Source organism: Lagopus leucura, unplaced genomic scaffold, assembly GCF_019238085.1.
Source record: "Lagopus leucura isolate 7727_CA_CO unplaced genomic scaffold, USGS_WTPT01 Super-Scaffold_100030, whole genome shotgun sequence".
In the NCBI taxonomy this organism is placed as follows: domain Eukaryota; kingdom Metazoa; phylum Chordata; class Aves; order Galliformes; family Phasianidae; genus Lagopus; species Lagopus leucura.
In genome coordinates this window covers 5330974-5350964 of record NW_024962281.1, presented here as the reverse complement: position 1 = coordinate 5350964, position 19991 = coordinate 5330974, and the positions used below count along the sequence as shown (strand labels likewise).

Below are 19991 nucleotides of genomic sequence, written 5' to 3'. Positions count from 1 at the left end.
GCTCCAGTCCCCTGATCATCTTCATGGCTCTCCTCTGGACCCTCTCCAACAGCTCCCTGTCCTTCTTGTACTGGGAGCTCCAGACCTGGACGCAGTACTCCAGATGGGAACACTCCAGACACACACAGGGCATCTCTCTTCCATGGGCTGCCTGTGTCACTGTGTCTTTGTTTTTTTTTAAACAAGACTGAAGGAATCATAGATAGACATGATATGGGATGGTTCAATGCTGAAAGGAAGTTGGCTTCAGTGTCCCTCTCCCCCGGTCCTCTGCAACAGTTGTTTTGCTGATACCAGCCCTTATGACAACCACAACTGAACATTGCTTCTGCAGCCCTGGGGTTAAGACTAGAGGTTCTGACACTTCACACATAGCTGAGTTCTGTGATGGAGTGATGCAGAGTTAGACAGCTGCTCATACTGTGAGATAGCTGTAAGCTACAGAGCTAAAAATATCAGTGGCTCCCTGAGAAATAATACAAAGAAGGCTTACCATAACTTGGGAACGTAGGTCTAGATGGGATTTGATTTTGAGAGCAACTTTAGCACGTGCTCCCCATTTCTCAGCATTTTTTATCTGCCCTGAGCACTGACTGTGTTTCTCTGCTCCCTGTTTGCACCATGCAGGATTACAGGGTGAACATCTTCTTGAGGCAGCAATGGAATGATCCACGGCTGGCGTACAATGAATACCCCGATGACTCCCTGGACCTGGACCCTTCTATGCTAGACTCCATCTGGAAACCTGACTTGTTTTTTGCAAATGAGAAAGGGGCCCATTTCCATGAGATTACTACAGACAACAAGCTGCTGAGAATCTCCAGAAATGGGAATGTACTCTACAGCATCAGGTGAGCTGACTGAATGGGAAGAGCTCCAAAAAGATAGGAGAGGGCAGAGCTACATTCCTGATGTTTGACCCTAAAATAGGCAAGTGGACACTTTGAGCATGCCTTTGGGTAAAGGAACTGAGCTATAATATTTAAAGGAGAACATCCATTAACAGTGTCATAGCAATGTGGTGAGAAGAGACCACTGGAGGCCTCCCATGCAACCTCCTGCCATGAATATGACTATTAGCAAGAGTCAAGGCTCTTGGAAGAAAGTGGACTTTGCCTCACAGACTCAAAGCTCAGTACTGGGTTCACCTAAAAACACCCCTGGGAATTTTGCTCCCTGATCTCTAATCAGAACTGATCCCTGATCTACTCCCTGATCTCACTTGTCCAGCATGTGTGTGCTGCCCATTGCTGCAGCCACGGTCACTCATTTCATGTCTGGTAGACATTTAATATTAATTCTTCCCAAAGAGCTTGTTCGACGACATAATTCAAGGCTTATATCTCATTGATCAGAGGTGGAGTCCTCTTCCAAAGACACAATGAAAAAACATAGACAAAGGCTAATGGAGGTTCTTTTCTACCCAGATATTGGTTTAAAAACAGAAAATTCAGTTGTTTTCATAAAAAGAAGTTGTGAGCAAGTCAATTCCTTCTTCTGTCACAACATCTTTTGTCACAACGTGTCTCTAAACTCAAGTAGAGAATTTCTCTCAACATGAAGATTTGGGTTAAAATATCTTTCCTTCTTGCTAAGTCCCTCGTACATCTGATAGAAAAATTCAGTTCCTATCTTCCAAAAACTCTGCTATTTCTGCATCGAGGCAAATAGCTGAAAAATCTAAATGTCTGAAATGCATTAATACATCTAAAAATCAAAATTAATCTAAATCTAAATCTAGGGAACGGCATATTATCAAATCAAATAACACAAGTCCAGCTTGTGTTGATATGAATCACATCAACATCATTTCATAACAGCTTGTTGAACTAAGCAAACATTTTGAACGTAGATTGCAGTACAGTACAGCATCACAGCTTACCATGGGAAATGCAGCCAGCACCTAGTGGAAAGATGAAGCTAGAGGACTCAAGAGGCACAGTGGGAATCCAGAAATGCACAGTCACAGTGAGTTGCAAAGGGCATTTTCCTTGCAGAAATTTACATTCGCATCTCTCGTTCCTCCCACAGAAATCTGCCGTCTTGACCAAAGTTCTTGGTTTATTCTGATACAGAAAAGTTCTGTTCAGAGATTTCCAAACAGCGTCAGTCGCTAGAAATGTATGTTGGGTCCAGAGGACAGGTTTGGGCTCACTGCTAATCCAGACTGTTGTGAGCCTGAGGCAAGAAATGAAGGCAGAGGCAGCAAAACTTTGATGTGGGAGCACGCTCTTCTGCACAGTCCAAGATAATATTACAGTGAAACAGCACCTGCCGTTCCACCAGTCCCTGCCAGGAATTATTTCACAGACCCAAATTCTTGGCATTTCTGACGCTTTCCAACAGCACGTGTGAAAGCACAGGCAGGAAAGGAGTGAATAATCAGTCATTCCCTCCATCACACCAGACAAGTTACCAGCCTGTATGCAACATTTGGCGTCTGAGAGGGTTCAATCCCTCATCAGTACCACAAACTGTACATCACTGCCCTTTGTTGTCTTCTCTCCTCAGGATCACGCTGACTCTGGCCTGCCCCATGGACCTGAAGAACTTCCCCATGGATGTACAGACATGCATCATGCAGTTAGAAAGCTGTGAGTCCCATGCACCTCTCCATTTTCAGGAGAGACAACGTGTTTCTCCTCTCCCCTTTCCATGCCTTCTCCATCGTCACCTGCAACTCCTTTCCTGTTCAGTCTTCACTGGACTCTCCCTGTATGGAAGAGAAAGGCGGGTGGGGAGTTTTGGGATGAGTTTGCTCACTGTGCATGCCTCGGGCTGCTCTCTTTCAGCTTTGTTTCTCTCACTCTTCCTGCCAACATCCCCCTCCACAAAAACCACACAATCACCTGCATCTATATTTTCAGCCAATGCCAGCAATAAGGTTTACAATTAGAGACAGGAAACTCTTAGAATAGATGAAAGCACAGCCTATTTAGATGCCACCAATACAAGAACCAACCTCTAAACTGCCTCAAGCCAGTGTGTGATTAGAGACCCCTACTCTTAGGTTAGCTGCATTTCATCCCATCCTATTGGGATGTTTGTGTAGGATTTTCAATTCATTCAGCATGTAACTTTTCCTAGACGAGCTAAACCTCATAAGGTCCCAAGAGAGATGCCTGGCTCACTTGTATTTACATTGGCCTTTCAGTTTGGAGGAGAAAGGTGAAAGTGCTCTCTGCTGCAGATGGGAAGTTTTTCTCTCTGGATGAACATTTGCCCCTTGTTCATGATGTTTATCCCAGAGGAGGGAAAGATATGAATAACTTCTTTCAGAGAACGAGGTCAGGTTTGAGAAAACAACAGCTCAACAAGCCCTTTTTCAAGTGAAAATATGACTTACTGCAGACAATACACTGAACATCCCCACAGCTCCAGAGCAGGTCATTACCCTAGCTTTTACCATATACACAAGCAGTTCTGCTTCAGCCTAAATCCCACACTTCACAGCATTGCCAAAACACCAGGTTAAGACCCCGTTCTCCCAGCTCCCTTCTACAAATGTGTCCCTTTCCAGATGAGTGTCTAGTATGCATTTCACACTGATATTTGTTCTCTCGATAGTTGGCTACACAATGAATGATCTAATATTTGAGTGGCAAGAAAAAGGAGCTGTGCAAGTTGCTGATGGGCTGACATTGCCTCAGTTTATCCTAAAAGAAGAAAAAGACTTGAGATACTGCACAAAACACTACAACACAGGTCAGTGCTGTTTAACCTTTGCTCATGGATTCATCAGAGAGGAACTCAGGACTGTGCTTTACCAGAATCTCTTGCTATGTCTGATAACAGTCTGGTGACACAAGCTTTGATAGAGATTATATAGAATAAAACATAGAAGCGTAATATAGAAACATGGAAATACAATATAGAAATGTACATATGTTGCCAATAAAGTCATATTGAAAGAGTCAATAAAAAGCAAATCTGTGGAATCCTCTTGTTCCCAGTAACATCTGTATCAGCTAAAGGATGCTTGGTCTGGACCTTTTCTTCCACCACATTCCTTTGCCTTTAAAGTGGGGGAACAGGTGAAATTTACATGAAAAATGATATACAGTCAACACCTTTCTTTACTATGTTGACGTTTTACATATGTAGTTTAGAACAGGTCAAAAGCTGTTTATTTCCTCCACTAAACCTCCTGGTTCTAGGCAGCGTGAGGAAGGTCCCCAGACGAGAGCTGAGAACAAGAGGCTCACTGTGCCTTACCAATAGCCTTCCATGTGTCTCCTGTCCTTATCAGGCAAATTCACCTGTATAGAAGCTCGTTTCCACCTGGAGCGGCAGATGGGCTATTATTTGATCCAGATGTACATCCCCAGCCTCCTCATTGTCATTCTGTCCTGGATCTCCTTCTGGATCAATATGGATGCTGCACCCGCTCGTGTTGGCCTGGGGATCACCACTGTGCTCACTATGACCACTCAGAGCTCTGGTTCCCGAGCATCACTGCCCAAGGTAAGGGGTGAAAATAATTATCTTCTGGGGCAGCACACGTGTAAGCAACACCACAGATCCTCCTGCTCAACACGAGTTGTTCTGCTGCCATTGCACTATTCCAGTTTAAGGGCAAGCAGAACAAATCCCAATTCCCTCCTATACAATTTTTAACTTAATTTCCATGACAAGGAATAGAGCTTCCCTAAAGAAAATGCTCACCCCAAGATTCTTTTCAGGTCTCAGTAGCCAGGAGCTCTGCACCTTACAACACTTGCAACAAGCAGACATGGATATGCATGGCTTAAACTCACTTGATTATAGTACTTGCACAACAGCACTAAATTTAACTCTTATGAACATAGTTTGGGTTGCTATTTTCCCTGCATGTAAACCATCACAGTGAAGACATGGAATTATTGCTACTGAATAACGCATAAAAAATTTCAGTCACCTGTTAATACAGTCATATTAAATGAGACAGACTTTAGTATCCAAGAGCAATTGTCAACCATAGCATGGCTTGGCCAAATCCTTCTAAAGATTTGTTCCAGGGAGCAACTGGAAAGAATGGCAAGTTAAAAGGCTTTTGGATGAACTAGCTATCACATCTCTGTCTCCCCTTCTGACTCACAGGTGTCTTACGTGAAGGCCATAGACATCTGGATGGCCGTGTGCTTGCTGTTTGTATTCTCTGCACTTCTAGAGTATGCTGCTGTCAACTTTGTGTCCCGGCAGCACAAAGAGCTTCTCAGGTTCAGAAGGAAGAGGAGGCATCATAAGGTAATACATAAGGCATGAAGGATATGGCTGGAATCTCTCTCAGCTTCATCTCTCTCCATCACTTTGTGGCCAACTGTCCAGGGAAGTCCCCTGTATATGGTCAGATAGTAAGGAGGGCCATGCATCAAGGAGCAGGGCAAGCTCAATAAATTTTATCTTTTTTAGCAGCATGCTGACCCCAGGGGTCTAGCAAACTGGTTTTTGTTAGTTAGTTGAGCAATCTAAGCCAAAAAGGTTGTTCTCATCAGGAAACAGAGAGATGTTCTGTTCCAAGCCCTCTTTATAAAACACAGCAATGGGTGGGGAGGCGTAAGGGATAACAGAGCATCCCCCCAACAAGTCATTCTACATTAATCTGGAGGTAAGTGACACCACTTTTGTCTCTATTATCTGCAACTGCAAAAGCTTCTGCTGCTCAGACTGACTGCAAATTCCTCTTGGAAGAAATACACATTCTTCACAGCCTTAGCCTTGCTCCATGCTCATTCGCTGTAACTGACGCCAACCCAAGCATGCACATGTCACAGAGACATGCACCCCCTGCAGCCTGGACTCTACATGCTTTTGGGCTGAGGTAGCACAGTGAAAAACTAATTCCAAAGGATGCACTAGAAGGAAACATAAAGGTGACTGAGATAAATTAAAAGCTGCCTTTAATTAACTGGTAGAATCAGGTGGCAGTATCAGTTTTTATCACCAGCCCTAGTCTATGCAGGACCAGGGGTAACACGAGGAAAACAAAGTTACAGATAGGACCATTGGCAGCCATTAATTTCATCGGCCCAGAGGAAGATCCTGCCATCTCTAATCAGCTGCTTTTGGTCAGAAGATGTTTAGTAGAACCAAGTAAAACCACTCATCGTGCTTTTCTATCTTCATCCAGATTCAAGCATCCTCTCTCTCTAAGCCCTGCTGTTTCAAGCAGATCACTCTAGACTACTGTTGATAAAACAATAAGAGGGAAAGGATACACTAGCATACAGAGGAGCATAAAAGATATTTCTCAGAGTTGTTCCACTGAACACAAGGCTGCTATTGCAATCCCTGCCTAATCTCACAGCACTTTTAATTGGAACAAAGCATAAACAAAAGCACTTGAAAAAGCAAAATGAACAAGGTTTGCAGGCTCATCAAAAAACTGGGAGCTGACTGCAGATATGTAAATGGATTAGTACAGCTGCCAGAGAGCCTAATTGCTCCGTCTCTGCATCCTTATGTGTCTGAGTAGTTCTGCCTGGGTCAGGCAGGGCATGCCTGGCTGAAAACAAATGAGACGCTGCACTGTTCATACTGGCTGAGAAAGGACTGCATTTATTAGATCTGCACCCAAATGGAACCTACTGGTCACTCTTCACAGCAAAATACCCCAGACCACGTGTCACAGTCTGGCGATAACACAAGTAAATCCAAGCACATTTCTTTCATAATTTCCTCAGAATTAGACCCAAGGTAATGGTTCATAAGAATATTTCTTCCTTTTTTAAAAATAGCTGTTGTCAGGTTTTAGTTGGCTCTTTCCACCCCTTATCCTCCTTCTCTTGGGAGGGAGAGGGTGAACTAGACTAGAAACCCTGATTAGACAGCTCTCTCTGAACCCTGACCTACATCCATATTTACTGGGTGATAGGTCTTGTGGGAGCCACAGTGACTGCAACGGCTAGGGAGATAAAATTGAGCTATCTTTGTATCAGTGCATCCATGTTTGTGCAAACAGGGAACAGCAGAGGCAAGTTTCACTTTTAACTGCAGAACAGAGATGTGATGGTTAAGAGGAGGTCTATAAGCTCTCAGCAGCTCTCGTTATTGCTAGGTGCTCAGCACTGAGGATCAGCCAACCCCAGGATCACTCAATTACTAGGATCACTCAGCTCCAAGAGCATCTGGATGCTGATTTCTAGTGCCTCAATATTCCCAACCAGGCACCGTAATGAGGCAAAGACATTTAAGAACTGTCTCAGACACCAGCGACCAGATGGAGCACAACCAGAGCAGGGAAGAAACTATCCAAAGCCTGCACAAATTGTCTCAGCAAGAACTCTGATACAAATAGCGTCGCTGGTAGGTCATACAGCTCAACAACCTGCCACCCTGCCAAAAAAAAGAAGAAAAAAAAGATTTTGTTTGGTTTTGCTCAGATAACACCAATGTGCTCCTCCCTCTGCTTGCCCAGCTCAGAGCCAGCACAGTGCCTCCATCCCATGCAGCTACCCGCTTGGCGCAGGGGCCATCCAGAAAAGACACTCTGCAAAGAGAAAAGACAAGGCAGAAAGGCATGAAGAGCTGGTAGATCAAAGGGAAGCGGTCAGGATGACAGCAGTAGGACACCAGACTGTGATGGGGGACATGGCATGCATCAGCCAAAGTGGCATTAATTAGTGCCATTGGTCTAGCAATTAGCCTTAGTGACCTGTAGTCAAGACCCTGGAGTTTCTGGCCCTGCCTATGCAGCTGATGGGCAGGTTGTGTTATCATAGCCACGCTTGATTTTCCTTATGATTACATTTTCATATACAGTAAAATAGGGCTCTGAGAAGCCTGCAAGGCATCCACCAAAAAGCAGTAGCTTGCTTTTAGGTTGGCAAATAAAGGATTTTTTTCTGCTCAATAATTTGAATTAACATAGTGAGCCATGTCTTACCACTGGCACATGGAAAAGGCATGTCTGTTCCTTGCCTGGCAGAGGGCCTGGCAGAGGGGCTGGAGATAAGGAATGTCCTGCAGGCAGGTGGGCTGAAGGCTGGTGGTGTGCTGCCTGCAAAGGTCTTTTCCTGGACGGGTCTTGGTGCCTGCACATCCATGTAACTCTGCAGGAAGCCTCACTTCAGCTGCATGAGTTACATGGAGCCCACTCCTTCTGGGCATATTGGTACCCCATGGGCAATGCAAAGAAGGTGCTGATGGTAGTGGGGGGAGGGAGGGGCAGAAGCAAACCAGGGGATGCAAGTGAAAAAATAAATGCAGTACTTTAAACCATTGAAGTTTACGTCAAAGATACGAATGGGGTGGAAGCCATTCGTATCTTCCACTCCACTGGGTGCCTGGATCCCCTGATTTGCGTCTGTGCATCACACAGCTGGCACCCCTCTATAAGGCTGCTCTCCTGAGGAGTTGTACAGTAGAGCTGAGGCTGGGGTGTGAGATGGGTGTTTTGCCCTTACAAAGCAGGGAGCAGTCAGCGGAGAGCCTTATAGCGAGGGTGCACTGTCTATATCTCATTTTAAGTAGAGTCCCATGCTGAATCTGTTCCAGGAGGATGACACCGGTGAAGGCAGGTTCAACTTCACCGCCTATGGGATGGGGCCAGCTTGCCTACAAGCCAAGGATGGCATCTCTGTCAAGGGTGCCAACAACAACAACACAGCCAACCCGGTCCCCCCGCCGTCCCGCTCCCCCGAGGAGATGAGAAAGCTCTTCATCCAGAGAGCCAAGAAGATCGACAAGATCTCACGCATCGGCTTCCCCATGGCATTCCTCATCTTCAACATTTTCTACTGGATCATCTACAAGATCGTCCGCAGAGAGGATGTGCACAACCAGTGAGGGAAGGAGTGCAGCTGGGAGGGAGAGAGCAATCCTTTATATATGTGCAATAGCAATGCAGCAATGCATGAATTTAAGAATGTGGCAATATCTACTAAAAAAAAAGGGGGGGGAGGGGGGCTGGGAGGGACTTTTAATCGTGTGAACCAAGGATAAGAGGCACAGGGAGGAGAAAACAAGCTCTTGAGTTGGGGAGCGCAAGGGTGGGGTTTAGTTTTACAGCATAGGAAGGTTTGGATTGCTCCAGCTGCAATCCAAGCACTGTAATATATTAATATATATTCATGCTTAATTATAACGCAAAAGAAAACAATCAAAAAATGATGAAAAAAATCCTTTTTTTAAAGCCTGTTAACAGCTTAGATTCAAGTCACTGGAATGATCCATAATTCCATGTGCAGAAACGACCACAATCACGCTTTACCTGACTTTTGCTATAGAAAGGCCATACCAGTAAAGCACGTGGGGGAAATAAAGCCCTAACAAAAGGGGGGGAAAGGCAAGAAAATAATTCTATGCTTCTCTAGGTTTCACACTTAGAAAACCAGATAGATGGGGAAACTTAAGGAAGAGGCTGTGGCTTGTTGTTTATTTTATATATTTGCTTTTTTAGTCACGAGCTTGCTGATCAAACTTTATGACTTTCAGATAGAGGAAAGCAAATACATTCTCTCTCTCATCCCCATCAGAGAGCATCCAATGGAAAATCCAAGAAGGACATCAGGGCCTTCATCAGCAGTCACAGGTACCTTCTGTCCTTTTAAACGACCTGGCAAGATTTGAGTCCCAGGCGTCAGAAATACCATTCAGATCACTAGAAACGATGAAGGATTTTTCAAATTGCACTTTCTGTTTTCCCATCCCTATCCTGCCATGTTTGTTTATAATGCGGGGGATAGAAGCGTTGGGTGAGTTAAAGCATAAATTCTGTTTAAAACCCGGGCACATCGATGCCTTGTCACAACAGAAATGGGCGAACGGCAATATTCTCAGTGAGGGGGGGGTGGGGGGAAGGTGTGTACAGAGAGAGCAGTTGTTATTTTCAGACATTTCATAGCACTAATATTAATAGTGAAGTTGGGCCAAAGGACCCGAAACTCTATTTTTGTAACTATTTTGGTGCTGTATTTAGCTTTAATGTGGATGGGAGAACGGAGCAGGCTGCTTCGCCCCTCTCTTCCCTAGGGAGGCTGGGAGGGAGTGCTGGGGATGGGGAAGAAGGGGAGGGAACAAAGAGGTCTTCCTTTGGCCAATGTTGGCACAGGTTGGCGTCAGTGTCTGGGGGGGGGAGGGACATGCCAGGTATCTCTGGTGTGTTATGTGGAAGGCCTGACTTGGGGCAGGCATGGGTAAGGGCGATTTGGTCTTGTTTGTTTGCACTTTAGCAAGTCAGGTAAAAGGGATTGGGAAGGAAGACAATCGGTCTGCACTGAAGCACTTGGCGTAAGGTCTGGATTAGGCACTAAAAGGCAGAGAGATGAGTGGCACCCAGGGATGCTCCCACTCTCCCTCCATCTCATGTTCAGGACTGCTGGCCTGGGCTGCAGGTCTGATGCTCACACTGGGAGCACACAGACTGCCATTTGCAAAAGCTGCACCCCCATAGCACCTAGAGCAGCTCATAGCAAAGTGTCCCCAGGCACTGCCATCCCCAGGTCTGCAGCACCCAAGCACGAGATGGGAGGCTGTGGGGCTACGTACAGCCACCCATGTCCCAGTCAGCATAGCAACAGACAGCTATGGGACAGGGCAGTGAGCACAGGGACCTGCCAGCTGTCCCAGCGTGGGGTCAGTGCTGAGAGGAGAGAGCAGGAGAGCAAGGCTCTCCTGGGCTCTAAAAAGGGACACCCATCTCCAGTGATGCCAATTTAGCACCTTTCACCAGCACTAACTACACTTTACTTAAAAAAAAAAAAAAAGAAAAAGAAAAAAAAGAAAAAAGAAAGAAAAAGAAACAAATGAAACAAAAGGAAAAACAAAACCAAAAGAACAAGAAGGGAAAAATAAGAGGGGAAAAAAAAGCAACTGTCACTGTGTGGACTAGGGCAAATGGCAATATTTCCTAACATTTTGGCAAAGGCCACCTATCTTTGTCTCCCTTGGCACTGCTGGGATCGGGAACAGTCATGCGATACCAGTGTGAACCAGTACATCAGCTTCTTTCCTCTATTCAAACAACAGAAAAGCTGTGGGCTGAGGATTGATTCCCCCTTCCCCCGGCAGACAGTGCTTTCCCAAGGAGGGAGATCTCAAGCTGTTGAGCAGGGCCGCTATCTGATGCTAGGACAACTTTCTGAGCCTTGGCTGCAGACCAGGCCTGCTGCTGGCTCTGGTTTTGCTTGCTGAATTATTGAACTCTCTCTGCGTGCTCGATGGCTGGGTTTGCCAACTGCAGGTTACACGATCGCTTTAAGCAGCTCATCCTTGTCTGAGACAACGAGCAAAACTAGAGAGTTCCCCCACCTGCCTGGCAGCAGAGGAACAGCCATCGTTCTGCTCTGGCTTAGAGGTGGGTCAGAAGTCCAAAGGACAACCCATACTTGCCCTAGACCTGCCAATTAGAAACATAGATGAGCTCATAGTCACTTCTTGGCAGGAGGTAAGGCAAAAGGAAGGCAAACGAGGGGGCTGGAAATCATCATCAGGGTACCTATGTTACCCTGTAGAAGTACTTTGGCTGATGGAGGAGCCCACGCTAGTTTAGAGACAGAAATAAGAATTATATGCTTACCTTCTTGCCTCTGCGTCCACTGCAGCTCTGCCAACTACTCAGCATTTGATGCTCACCATAAGCAGTATTACTTTCTCTTCATTAAGCAGCCAGTTTCCATTTGGGCCATCTTCCAGACCCAAAGCTGCACGGTGGAAGGGAAAACTCACAGCCGGACATGGAACACACTGGGGTTTTGGCAAAGGTCTGGTGCTGCTGATAGCTGTCCCACAGACGCTCTGCCAGATCACCTCACCACATAAATGAGACCTTAGGACTGTCCTAGGAGGACATGGAAATTCTGTGGGATTTTCACAGTGAAACACAAGAAAGCACAGATGAAGGAAAACGTTAATTTCTGTACTGCAGCAGAACTTGCTTTGATAACCTATCTCATCTCCAAAGCAGGCTGCTTTACTAGTGCCAACAACTATGTTTATTAGTAAAAGGTATAGGATTTTGATATTGCAGGGCAGCTTCCAGGCATATTGATGCAATTTAAGTTGTTAGCTTTCTTTAAACGTTGGGCTCAGAGGCAAAACCTCTGAATAAAATCAACAGTGATCGGTCTGGCAGTAAGGTCCTAATTCACTTGGACTCTTTGGAAAAACAAAGCCTTATCCCAGAACAACATCATTTCCAGATGTTGCTGAAGATGTATCACATCGTAAACAGGGTAAGGTAGGATAGACTTACTACTTTTTGCTTGGGTAGATGGGTTTTTCACTCTTTAATTCTCAGCAAAAGCAGCTCTCCAGCTTGGATCCCATGGACAGCCAGGATTGGGGCTGAAGTTCCAGTGCAGAGCAGGGAGCGTGAGCTGCTGCAGCTGCGAGGCTCAGCCCTGATGTCAGCCAACACCAGCTTGCCTTCAAACACGTTTGAATGCTTGTGACAGGGGTCACACAGTGCTGCAGCCCTCCTGGGCCAGACCTTCCTGGAAAGTTTGTTTTGCATTTTTTACTTCTTTTTTTAGTTTCCTCCACTTCTGAAGATCTTTATTTTTAAGTCAAACCCGAGGACCATGGAGGACTATAGAGGACCATGCTTGATGATGGCTGCAAAAGGTTATAAGCGTGTATTTTTAAAGAAAGGAATGTGTGACAGAAGAGTATTTTAAATGGCATCATATTTTTCACAGATTTTCTACAGTCCTATTTTTGTACTTTTGTACCATTCCTTAAAAAACCCACAGCTCCTCTCCTTATACCAAATAATGACAACTTCATCCCTTTCAATGGCCCAGCATCTGGAAGCATCTGAGCCCTGCAGGAAGGCATCTTCCCTCTCCTGTCTTGTCTAAGATAAATGTGTATGGTACCTTCTGATGTTCCTCCTTCTCAATGCATTCCAATTGTTTCCACAAAGGCAGTATGCTATTTAAGTAGAAAATTAGTCACTCGATTGCTCTTTAGAGTGCTGGGATGAGCACCAAAGCAGAAGTTAACAATCATTAATTTAACATCTCCAAAGTTACTTCAGGCCCATTCCATCTTTGTAGCCCCTCTCTCCTTCACCTGAACAAGTATTTTATTTCTTAATGGCTGTTTTGCATCTCAGTGAACCCAGCCCCTGACTCTTTTATCTCATTCAGAAATATCACTTTCTTCTGCATTCACCTCCCTTCTTCCTTCCCTTGAACTCTCATTTCTGTGGGGATACATTCCTCTGCTCCACAGCCTTTGTAGGTCCTGGCACGGGTTGCTAACTAGCAAAATGCAGAATGAAACAGAACAGCATTCCTCCCAGCAGTCAGGACAGCAGCTACCAAATAGGCTCCCCTGCAGCAAAGTGCATGAATAGCACAAGGGTGGGTCAGCAGCTTCCCTTCTGACTGCACCCTTTGTGAAAGAAAAGCAGTGTAAGAGAGAAGGCAGAGCTGCAGCTGTTTGCCTTACGCAGCTCCATGTTTTTCAGTGAGGCAGCTATCCACTGGAAATTGGGTTCTCATCTTTTCAGTATCCTGCCACCAGCAACCATAAGGCAGAAGAAGAAATGGCTTCCTGTGAATTAGGCAGCGTGTGAGGATGTTTTGCACAGGGTGTCAGCTGGCAGCTATGCCAGGCGCTGCCTTGAGCTGATGGGGAGATGCTGGTGCTCACACCAAGTCATCCATCCACTGGGCAGCCCTAGGGGATGGACGATGCCAACACTGAAGGACACAGCCTGGACCAGTGATGCTGGAGTTCGCTCAGCAGAGATGCAGAGGGTGAGAAATCCTGCCTGGGATCTCCCACATTTGCATGCCTCATCAGCATCTTCTGTCATTTAAAGCAGAAAGTGACAACATGTATGTGCCATTATCAAAGCTGTCAAGAGGAATTAGATAGGCTGTACAGAGCAAATGATGAACACCGAGAAGCAAACTGCAGTCAGAGCCCTCATGCACTTCAGTGTCAGGCTTCCAAACAGGAATAACAGAGTCTTGGCATTGTGGTACTGCATCTCTTGTGTCTATTGCACACAGAGCCCTGAAGCCCACACTGGGACACAGCCAACTCCTGGCAGCAATGGGGATGGAGAAATCAGGGCTTGACCCAGCACACAGTGGAAGGAGCCTCAGCACAGCGAGATGCTTCTGTTTTGGGGGAAGTCAAGGGTGGCCTCGCAGCAGTATGGGAACCTCACCAGTTCCTAAAACAGTGCTGCTGGGACCTGAAGGCTGTTCTTAGCACTGGCACCACCACTACCAGTGGCAAGAAACATCAAGCACAAGGAAGGGGCACCTCAACCATTTGCAAGCAGGGCAAATACTCAGCAAGGGGAGAGGATACAAAAATCTCTCTAATTCCCAGCCTGAGGTTGAAGGACATGGACACTGCCACTGTAAAACCAGTTGTCTTTAACTGGGCATGGAATGATAACACCAAGAAGAAAAAATAATTAAGTCTAGCTTGAAAGTAGATTCTATTTACAGATTCACTACTCAAAATGTAGAAGCAGCTCACGTCAAACAAGGTCACCTGCAGAAAGAACTTGGCTACGCCGTATTGGGGCACAAGGCACCATCACTGACTACGTGTCCTGGCTCCATGCTGCAAGCCATGTCTTTATTGCTGCAGGTGAGTGAAGCTTAGCATAGGCAGGGACAGGTAGAACCAGCCTGGAGCAGCCAGGGCCAAAGGGCACAGGAATTCAGCATCCAGTGGTGCTGGAGTTTTGGGGAGCCGAGTCACAGACAGTACTGTAGCAAGATGGAATGAATGGCCTTCCCCAGAGGAAGACAGGACTGGCTTATTTAGGCACCCCAATATCGAGGCACTGTCAGCTCCCCAGTGGTTTCCCCAAGTCCTCACTGCGAAGCACACAGACCAGCTGAGCAAGCAGGCCAGGGTTAAGATGCATTTAACAGCATTTGGGCAGTAAATTATAGCTGCAGGTACAGAGCAGGTAGGAGCCTGATTCACCCTTGCAGTGAGGATGCCCTCACAGTAAAGGTGGAGACTCGACAGCAGCCTTGCTTAAATCAGCATTGCCCTGCTATGGTCCTGCTGAGAGCAATGGGCTCTGACTTCCAGCACTAGCAGCATCAGGGTTTGAGCATTGGGGGGGGGGGTCATTGCTTGATATTTAATTCATAAATAATCCTTGTTAAAGTAAAACTATGCAATGCTAAACAGATTGGGTCAAGGAGGTAACTTAGCCACATCTCCTGGATATGCACTTCGACATTTTTAAAACTACCCTCATCACAGTTACTTGTAAGATGGGAAAGAACCAACATGAGCCCTTGAGGAGCAGAACCAGCTCTGGGGTTTGTGACATACCATAGCTGAATACAAGTGTCATGACCACAGCTGTTCATGAAATGCTGCAGTGAGAATTGAACAGAGGACCCCAGGCTCATCTCTGCCAAAGAGAGGAGCAAGGGCAGGGAGTGGGGGATGCGAGGATGAGAAGAGCAGGGCTCAGGCAATAGACAGGAGCTTCTAGTACTTCTCTCTAAATGCAGCCATGCTTGCAACCCCAGCCCATGTGGTCCCTCTGAGGGCTGGAGTTGTGAAACAGGTGATGGTTTCTCAAGGGGTTGAGGTGAGAAATCACAAGGCTTGATGTTCCCTGTGGGCAAGAGGTACATAATGGGCAGCATCAGCTCTGAAACCAAACCTTGACAAACCAGCAGTTAATGAAAGCAGGCTGAGGAGAAAGTATGACAGCAGTTAAGTGTAATAATGTGCTGAAAAACACATCTCCTTGAACAAGTGCATCCTAAGCTGAAGGACACTGGTACATCCTTCACAAGCAGGAGTGAAAGGAACAGTCCTGGCAAGTCCTTATGTGTATGGATATATGCACAAACTTGCAATCAATTTTTTTTTTTTTTTTTTTAAATAAGAGGGGAAAAAAACCTAAAATCACACTAATGAATTGAACTATCACTACACTTTCATTTGTTATTTTGTCCAAGTAACCATGGCCAGCACTACAGGCCACAGGCACTGCAGCAGAGCTCAGCACTACAAGCAATACTCTGCTACAGGCTGGGCACACAGCACCTTAGCAGAAAGGAGCACAATTTCTTTCCCCTTGTGCTCACCTAGGCTGGGAAACAACCAAACAAGGGCTTTGAGACACTCTCTTCTGCCTTTGCCTACATTGAACTTGCACCGCTTCCTTTCTCTCCTGCTATTCCCAAACCCAAGTACATTTCTGTCCAAAACACTTGTGTTCTTCTAATGCCAAGGTTAGATCAGAGGTAAGCAGGGAAAAGAAGCTGGGAACAGCATGGACCAAGCTGACAAATCCCTATGTTAGCCAACTCAGAGCACTCACACCCCAGGGCAATGGCCCCCCTCCAGCACTGAGCTGCATTACTAAGCAGGGCAGATGAAAGACACATGTATTTCAAATCCTTAGTTGATACATCCCTCCTTAGATGAGCAGGTTAACACAGGGATCTGTCAGCTTTGGAAGGGCCCCTTTTTTCCAAATAAAAAAAAGAAGTGTAAATAACATTCTGTAAGAATCTGAACGGCAGGTATGAAATCCACCTTTTCCCTGAGGGGGAACAGTGATCCATTGGGCTTGAACTCTTTCTGTGAGCCCTTCCTGCTGCTCAGCAGCACCATGCAGTAGCACTCAGTGACTGAGGCAGGAAGGCAGCAGACAGCCACCTGCAGAGCTGACAGACCAGCCCAGGTGACATAACTCAGCACACACGTGGAGTAAGCGATCCTGAAATGCACTGCTTGGAGCATCTCATCCCTACTGTGAAATGGAATTCAGAAGCAAAAGATCAAAGCTTGTGTTTCCTGAGCCTGGATTGGGTATTGACAGCAGTGATCACAGCTAGAGCTCACCTCCTCTTTCATGGGCTTACTGAGCTGCAGGAAAGAGATGACTTTCTCAACAGAACTTCGAAGGCCACTGTGCTAAAAGCCATTCACACGTGCTTTAGAGTGACAGTAAAACTTCAGTGAAATAAAGACATTCACTGAGCCATCTGGAGCTGAAGCAGACACTGAGGACTTCACCAAAAATGGCCTGACAAACGCAAAGGTCACACAGCACATCTCATTGCAGCTGACCATCCCTGCAGCATCGGTGAGCGCCATTCTGGAAGCAGCCTTTGCAACCTGACAGATGCACAAAGCTGGCCCAAGCAGCTGCTTGCAAGCACCCACCTGAGACAACAGCAGCCACAGCCGAACGTTGGCAGTGACACCCTATGGACTGTGTTGTCTCCTCACATTGACCACGATGTACAGCCTATCATGCTTATTATATTAAAACTGAGATGAAGAGTAATGAAAAATTGATGCATAAGCGATATTAAAAAAAAGAAAAGGAGGGGAGGAACCCAGGAACTTCTCCTTTCCGACCTACAAACGCACACCCATTTACATTGTTTTGTAAATGAATTTATCTTCTGCAGAAAAAATAAAAATCTTAAGATGTTTCTGTTCGAGACAGCCATTGCACATTTGATTTACTTTGGAAGGGAAATACAAACACAGCGGGAATACTTTCTAACTGAAAACATACAAAATAAATAGAAGTGGGAACAGTTCAGCGCAGTGTGTTTTCATTGTGTCCTTCATAAATGCATCTCAGTTTCCCAGAAGTATCTGCCTCACCAGCACAGAACCTCCTATCTCTGAAGGATACCTCCCCCAAACTTCACAACAAAGGAAGCCAATGAAGCAGATGCATTTTGTCCTATTTTCTGTATCTCTCCCATCTGTAAGCCATTTGCATGAAGAAAACCTTTGTTTCAAAAGCTTGCTTGACTTACTAAAGCTCATTTGCTCCGCAACACAACAGAGCCTTGATACTGTTTATACCAGGGACAGTCCAGGGCTCTGGGCACATCTGACAAATGAGCTGGGCTGGATTTGGCAGCTGCAGTGTGAGAGGTTGCTAGCAACTCCATCCCTGGGCCAGAAGGGCTCACCATCCCTCCACTCTGCTGGAGCTCAGCATGAAAACTTGAGGTTTGTCAACACAGATGGAGAGCAGAGGCATGGAATGCACCTTCCTGCGGAGGGGCAAGGCAGACACCTGTGGGTTACAGCGCCCTTGACATTCCCACCCATCAGACCCCACCAATCTGTTGTAAACACTACATGCAGATTTGAGCTTCATTTGCAATCTGTTTAAGCTCAGGATTCAGGTGTCTTTGCCCACCATGCAGAAAGGATGGGCAGTGAGGCTGGACTCCTCGCTCCTCAATCACACTGAAGCCTCAGAAGCAGTGGCATTAAAACCACTCCGTGTTCATTCACTCATAAGCACAGGGAAAAAGAGAACCAAATTCAACTCCCACTAAATCACCTTCTACAAAACAGAGGGAGAAATAGCTCACATTCACTTGTTTCAGGCCGCTTCCTTACAAGGTGAATGCTAAAACACCATCAGCATCTCACAAGGGATGGACAGAAAAGCATTCAGTCAGAATTAATCACTCAAGAGTTTAGGTAATCACAGAATAAGGAAAAGCAGGCAGATCTGATGTTCTCCAAGTATGATCACTACCAACAGCTTCCAAGAGTTATACTGGAGAAGGCAGTTTTTACATTACTTTCCCCTCAGAGGGGTGGGGAAAATACAGAAAAAAAAAATCTTAAGATAACACAATTCTTCTGAAGAGATTAAGAGCTTAACACAAAGCACTTACATGTCTTTTCCTTACCCACCTTAAAAATAAACCTTCCTTTTCCCTATGAATGCAGTCCACCGACATGCACAAGGCTGGCAGGCACTGCACTCCATTTAAGGACATTCTGCTACACAGGTCAGAGCACAAAGCAGCTGCTTCCTTATGAGCAGCGCTGGTAAAACCATGCTGCAACGAACCTCCACCTCACACAAAGTGCACAGACACCCAGATACAGTGATATTATGCAGGTATTTCCTCTGGCTTATAAGTAGTTTTAGAATAGAAAGCATTTCAGCAATTTCCAGGTATACAGTTATTGAACCATACGTACAAAGATTTCAATTCAAAAGATTTTTACTGGAGTTCTCTCCATAGGCATCTAATGCCAGAGCTCCCAGGCTACAGCCCACACTGCTGGCCCAGCTGTGCCAATACAGCATCTGCCTGTGCTAACATAATGTGCAAAGAAAGCAAGGCAGAACACCAGTATTACTGTTAAACCCTTCATTCTGAATCATCTCCCCCACCTGTGACCTTCTGAGCTCCACCCCGCACAGCAATTCCTGCAGGACCAAAGGGAGACTGGGCAGCAAAGGGTTGTGCACAAGTGTTGTGAAGACAAACCTGCCTCCAGTCTGTATGAAACACACTGCTCTGCTCTTTCCAACAGCAGGGACAGTCGCACAAACAGCAAGTTCTGGTGCTTATCACAGAATTGCTCAGGTTGGAAAAGACCTTCTAGATCTACCTTCACATTATCCTGGATTTTAAAGTGAGTCTCATACAGAGCTCAACTAGGCCTTAAATTCTCACACAAGCTGCAGCAGGTCCTGTCAAGAAACTCAGCTCTTAAGGCCAGGGGTCACATAGAAAAGAAAGGGGGAGATTTCCACATGCCTTTTTGCAACTACTGCGCAGCAAAAACCCCTTGGGAAATAAACCTACCATGGCGCAGACAGCCAAAGGAATATTTGGGGATGTGAACAGACCATCACTGACACTGAATCAAGAGAGACAAGATTGTTTTTCCTTCAGTCATGTGGTTCCATAGTGTCTGAATGCATCAGTGCAGCAGCAGATCCCACCTGGCATGACAAGTGGAATTCTGTGATGGAAAACAGAAGGGCAACATTCTGCCCTTCAACTCCAAGAACACATCAATAGCTCATAGCCTGTTACCTTTAAGAAATGGAGTTTAGAAGCATCCAGATTGCCTTCTGTCTCCCAGGATAAGCTATTAATACCTTGCCACTCACACAGCCTTTAACCCACCTCCCACACAACATGGAAACAAGATTATCAGGATCTTAAGAGTCGTTCTCCCACATTACCAGCCAAGGGGAGAATGGCACCGCATGGAAATGAAATAATCACCGAGATCGTTTGTGCATGCTTTAGCAGGAAGTAATTAGGGAA

General features: G+C 45.8%; 1 protein-coding gene across 1 annotated transcript in view; it reads left to right on the top strand.

The window, feature by feature from the left end:
* GLRA1 (glycine receptor alpha 1) overlaps positions 1–8766 on the top strand; it is a 36575-nt gene extending 27809 nt beyond the window's left edge. Inside the window, exons 4-9 of the mRNA XM_042881643.1 lie at positions 628–851; positions 2512–2594; positions 3568–3705; positions 4250–4464; positions 5080–5226; positions 8452–8766. Coding sequence (XP_042737577.1) covers positions 628–851; positions 2512–2594; positions 3568–3705; positions 4250–4464; positions 5080–5226; positions 8452–8766 — 1122 coding nt within the window. The remainder of the gene's footprint in view (positions 1–627; positions 852–2511; positions 2595–3567; positions 3706–4249; positions 4465–5079; positions 5227–8451) is intronic.
* The last annotated feature ends 11225 nt before the right edge of the window (positions 8767–19991 follow it).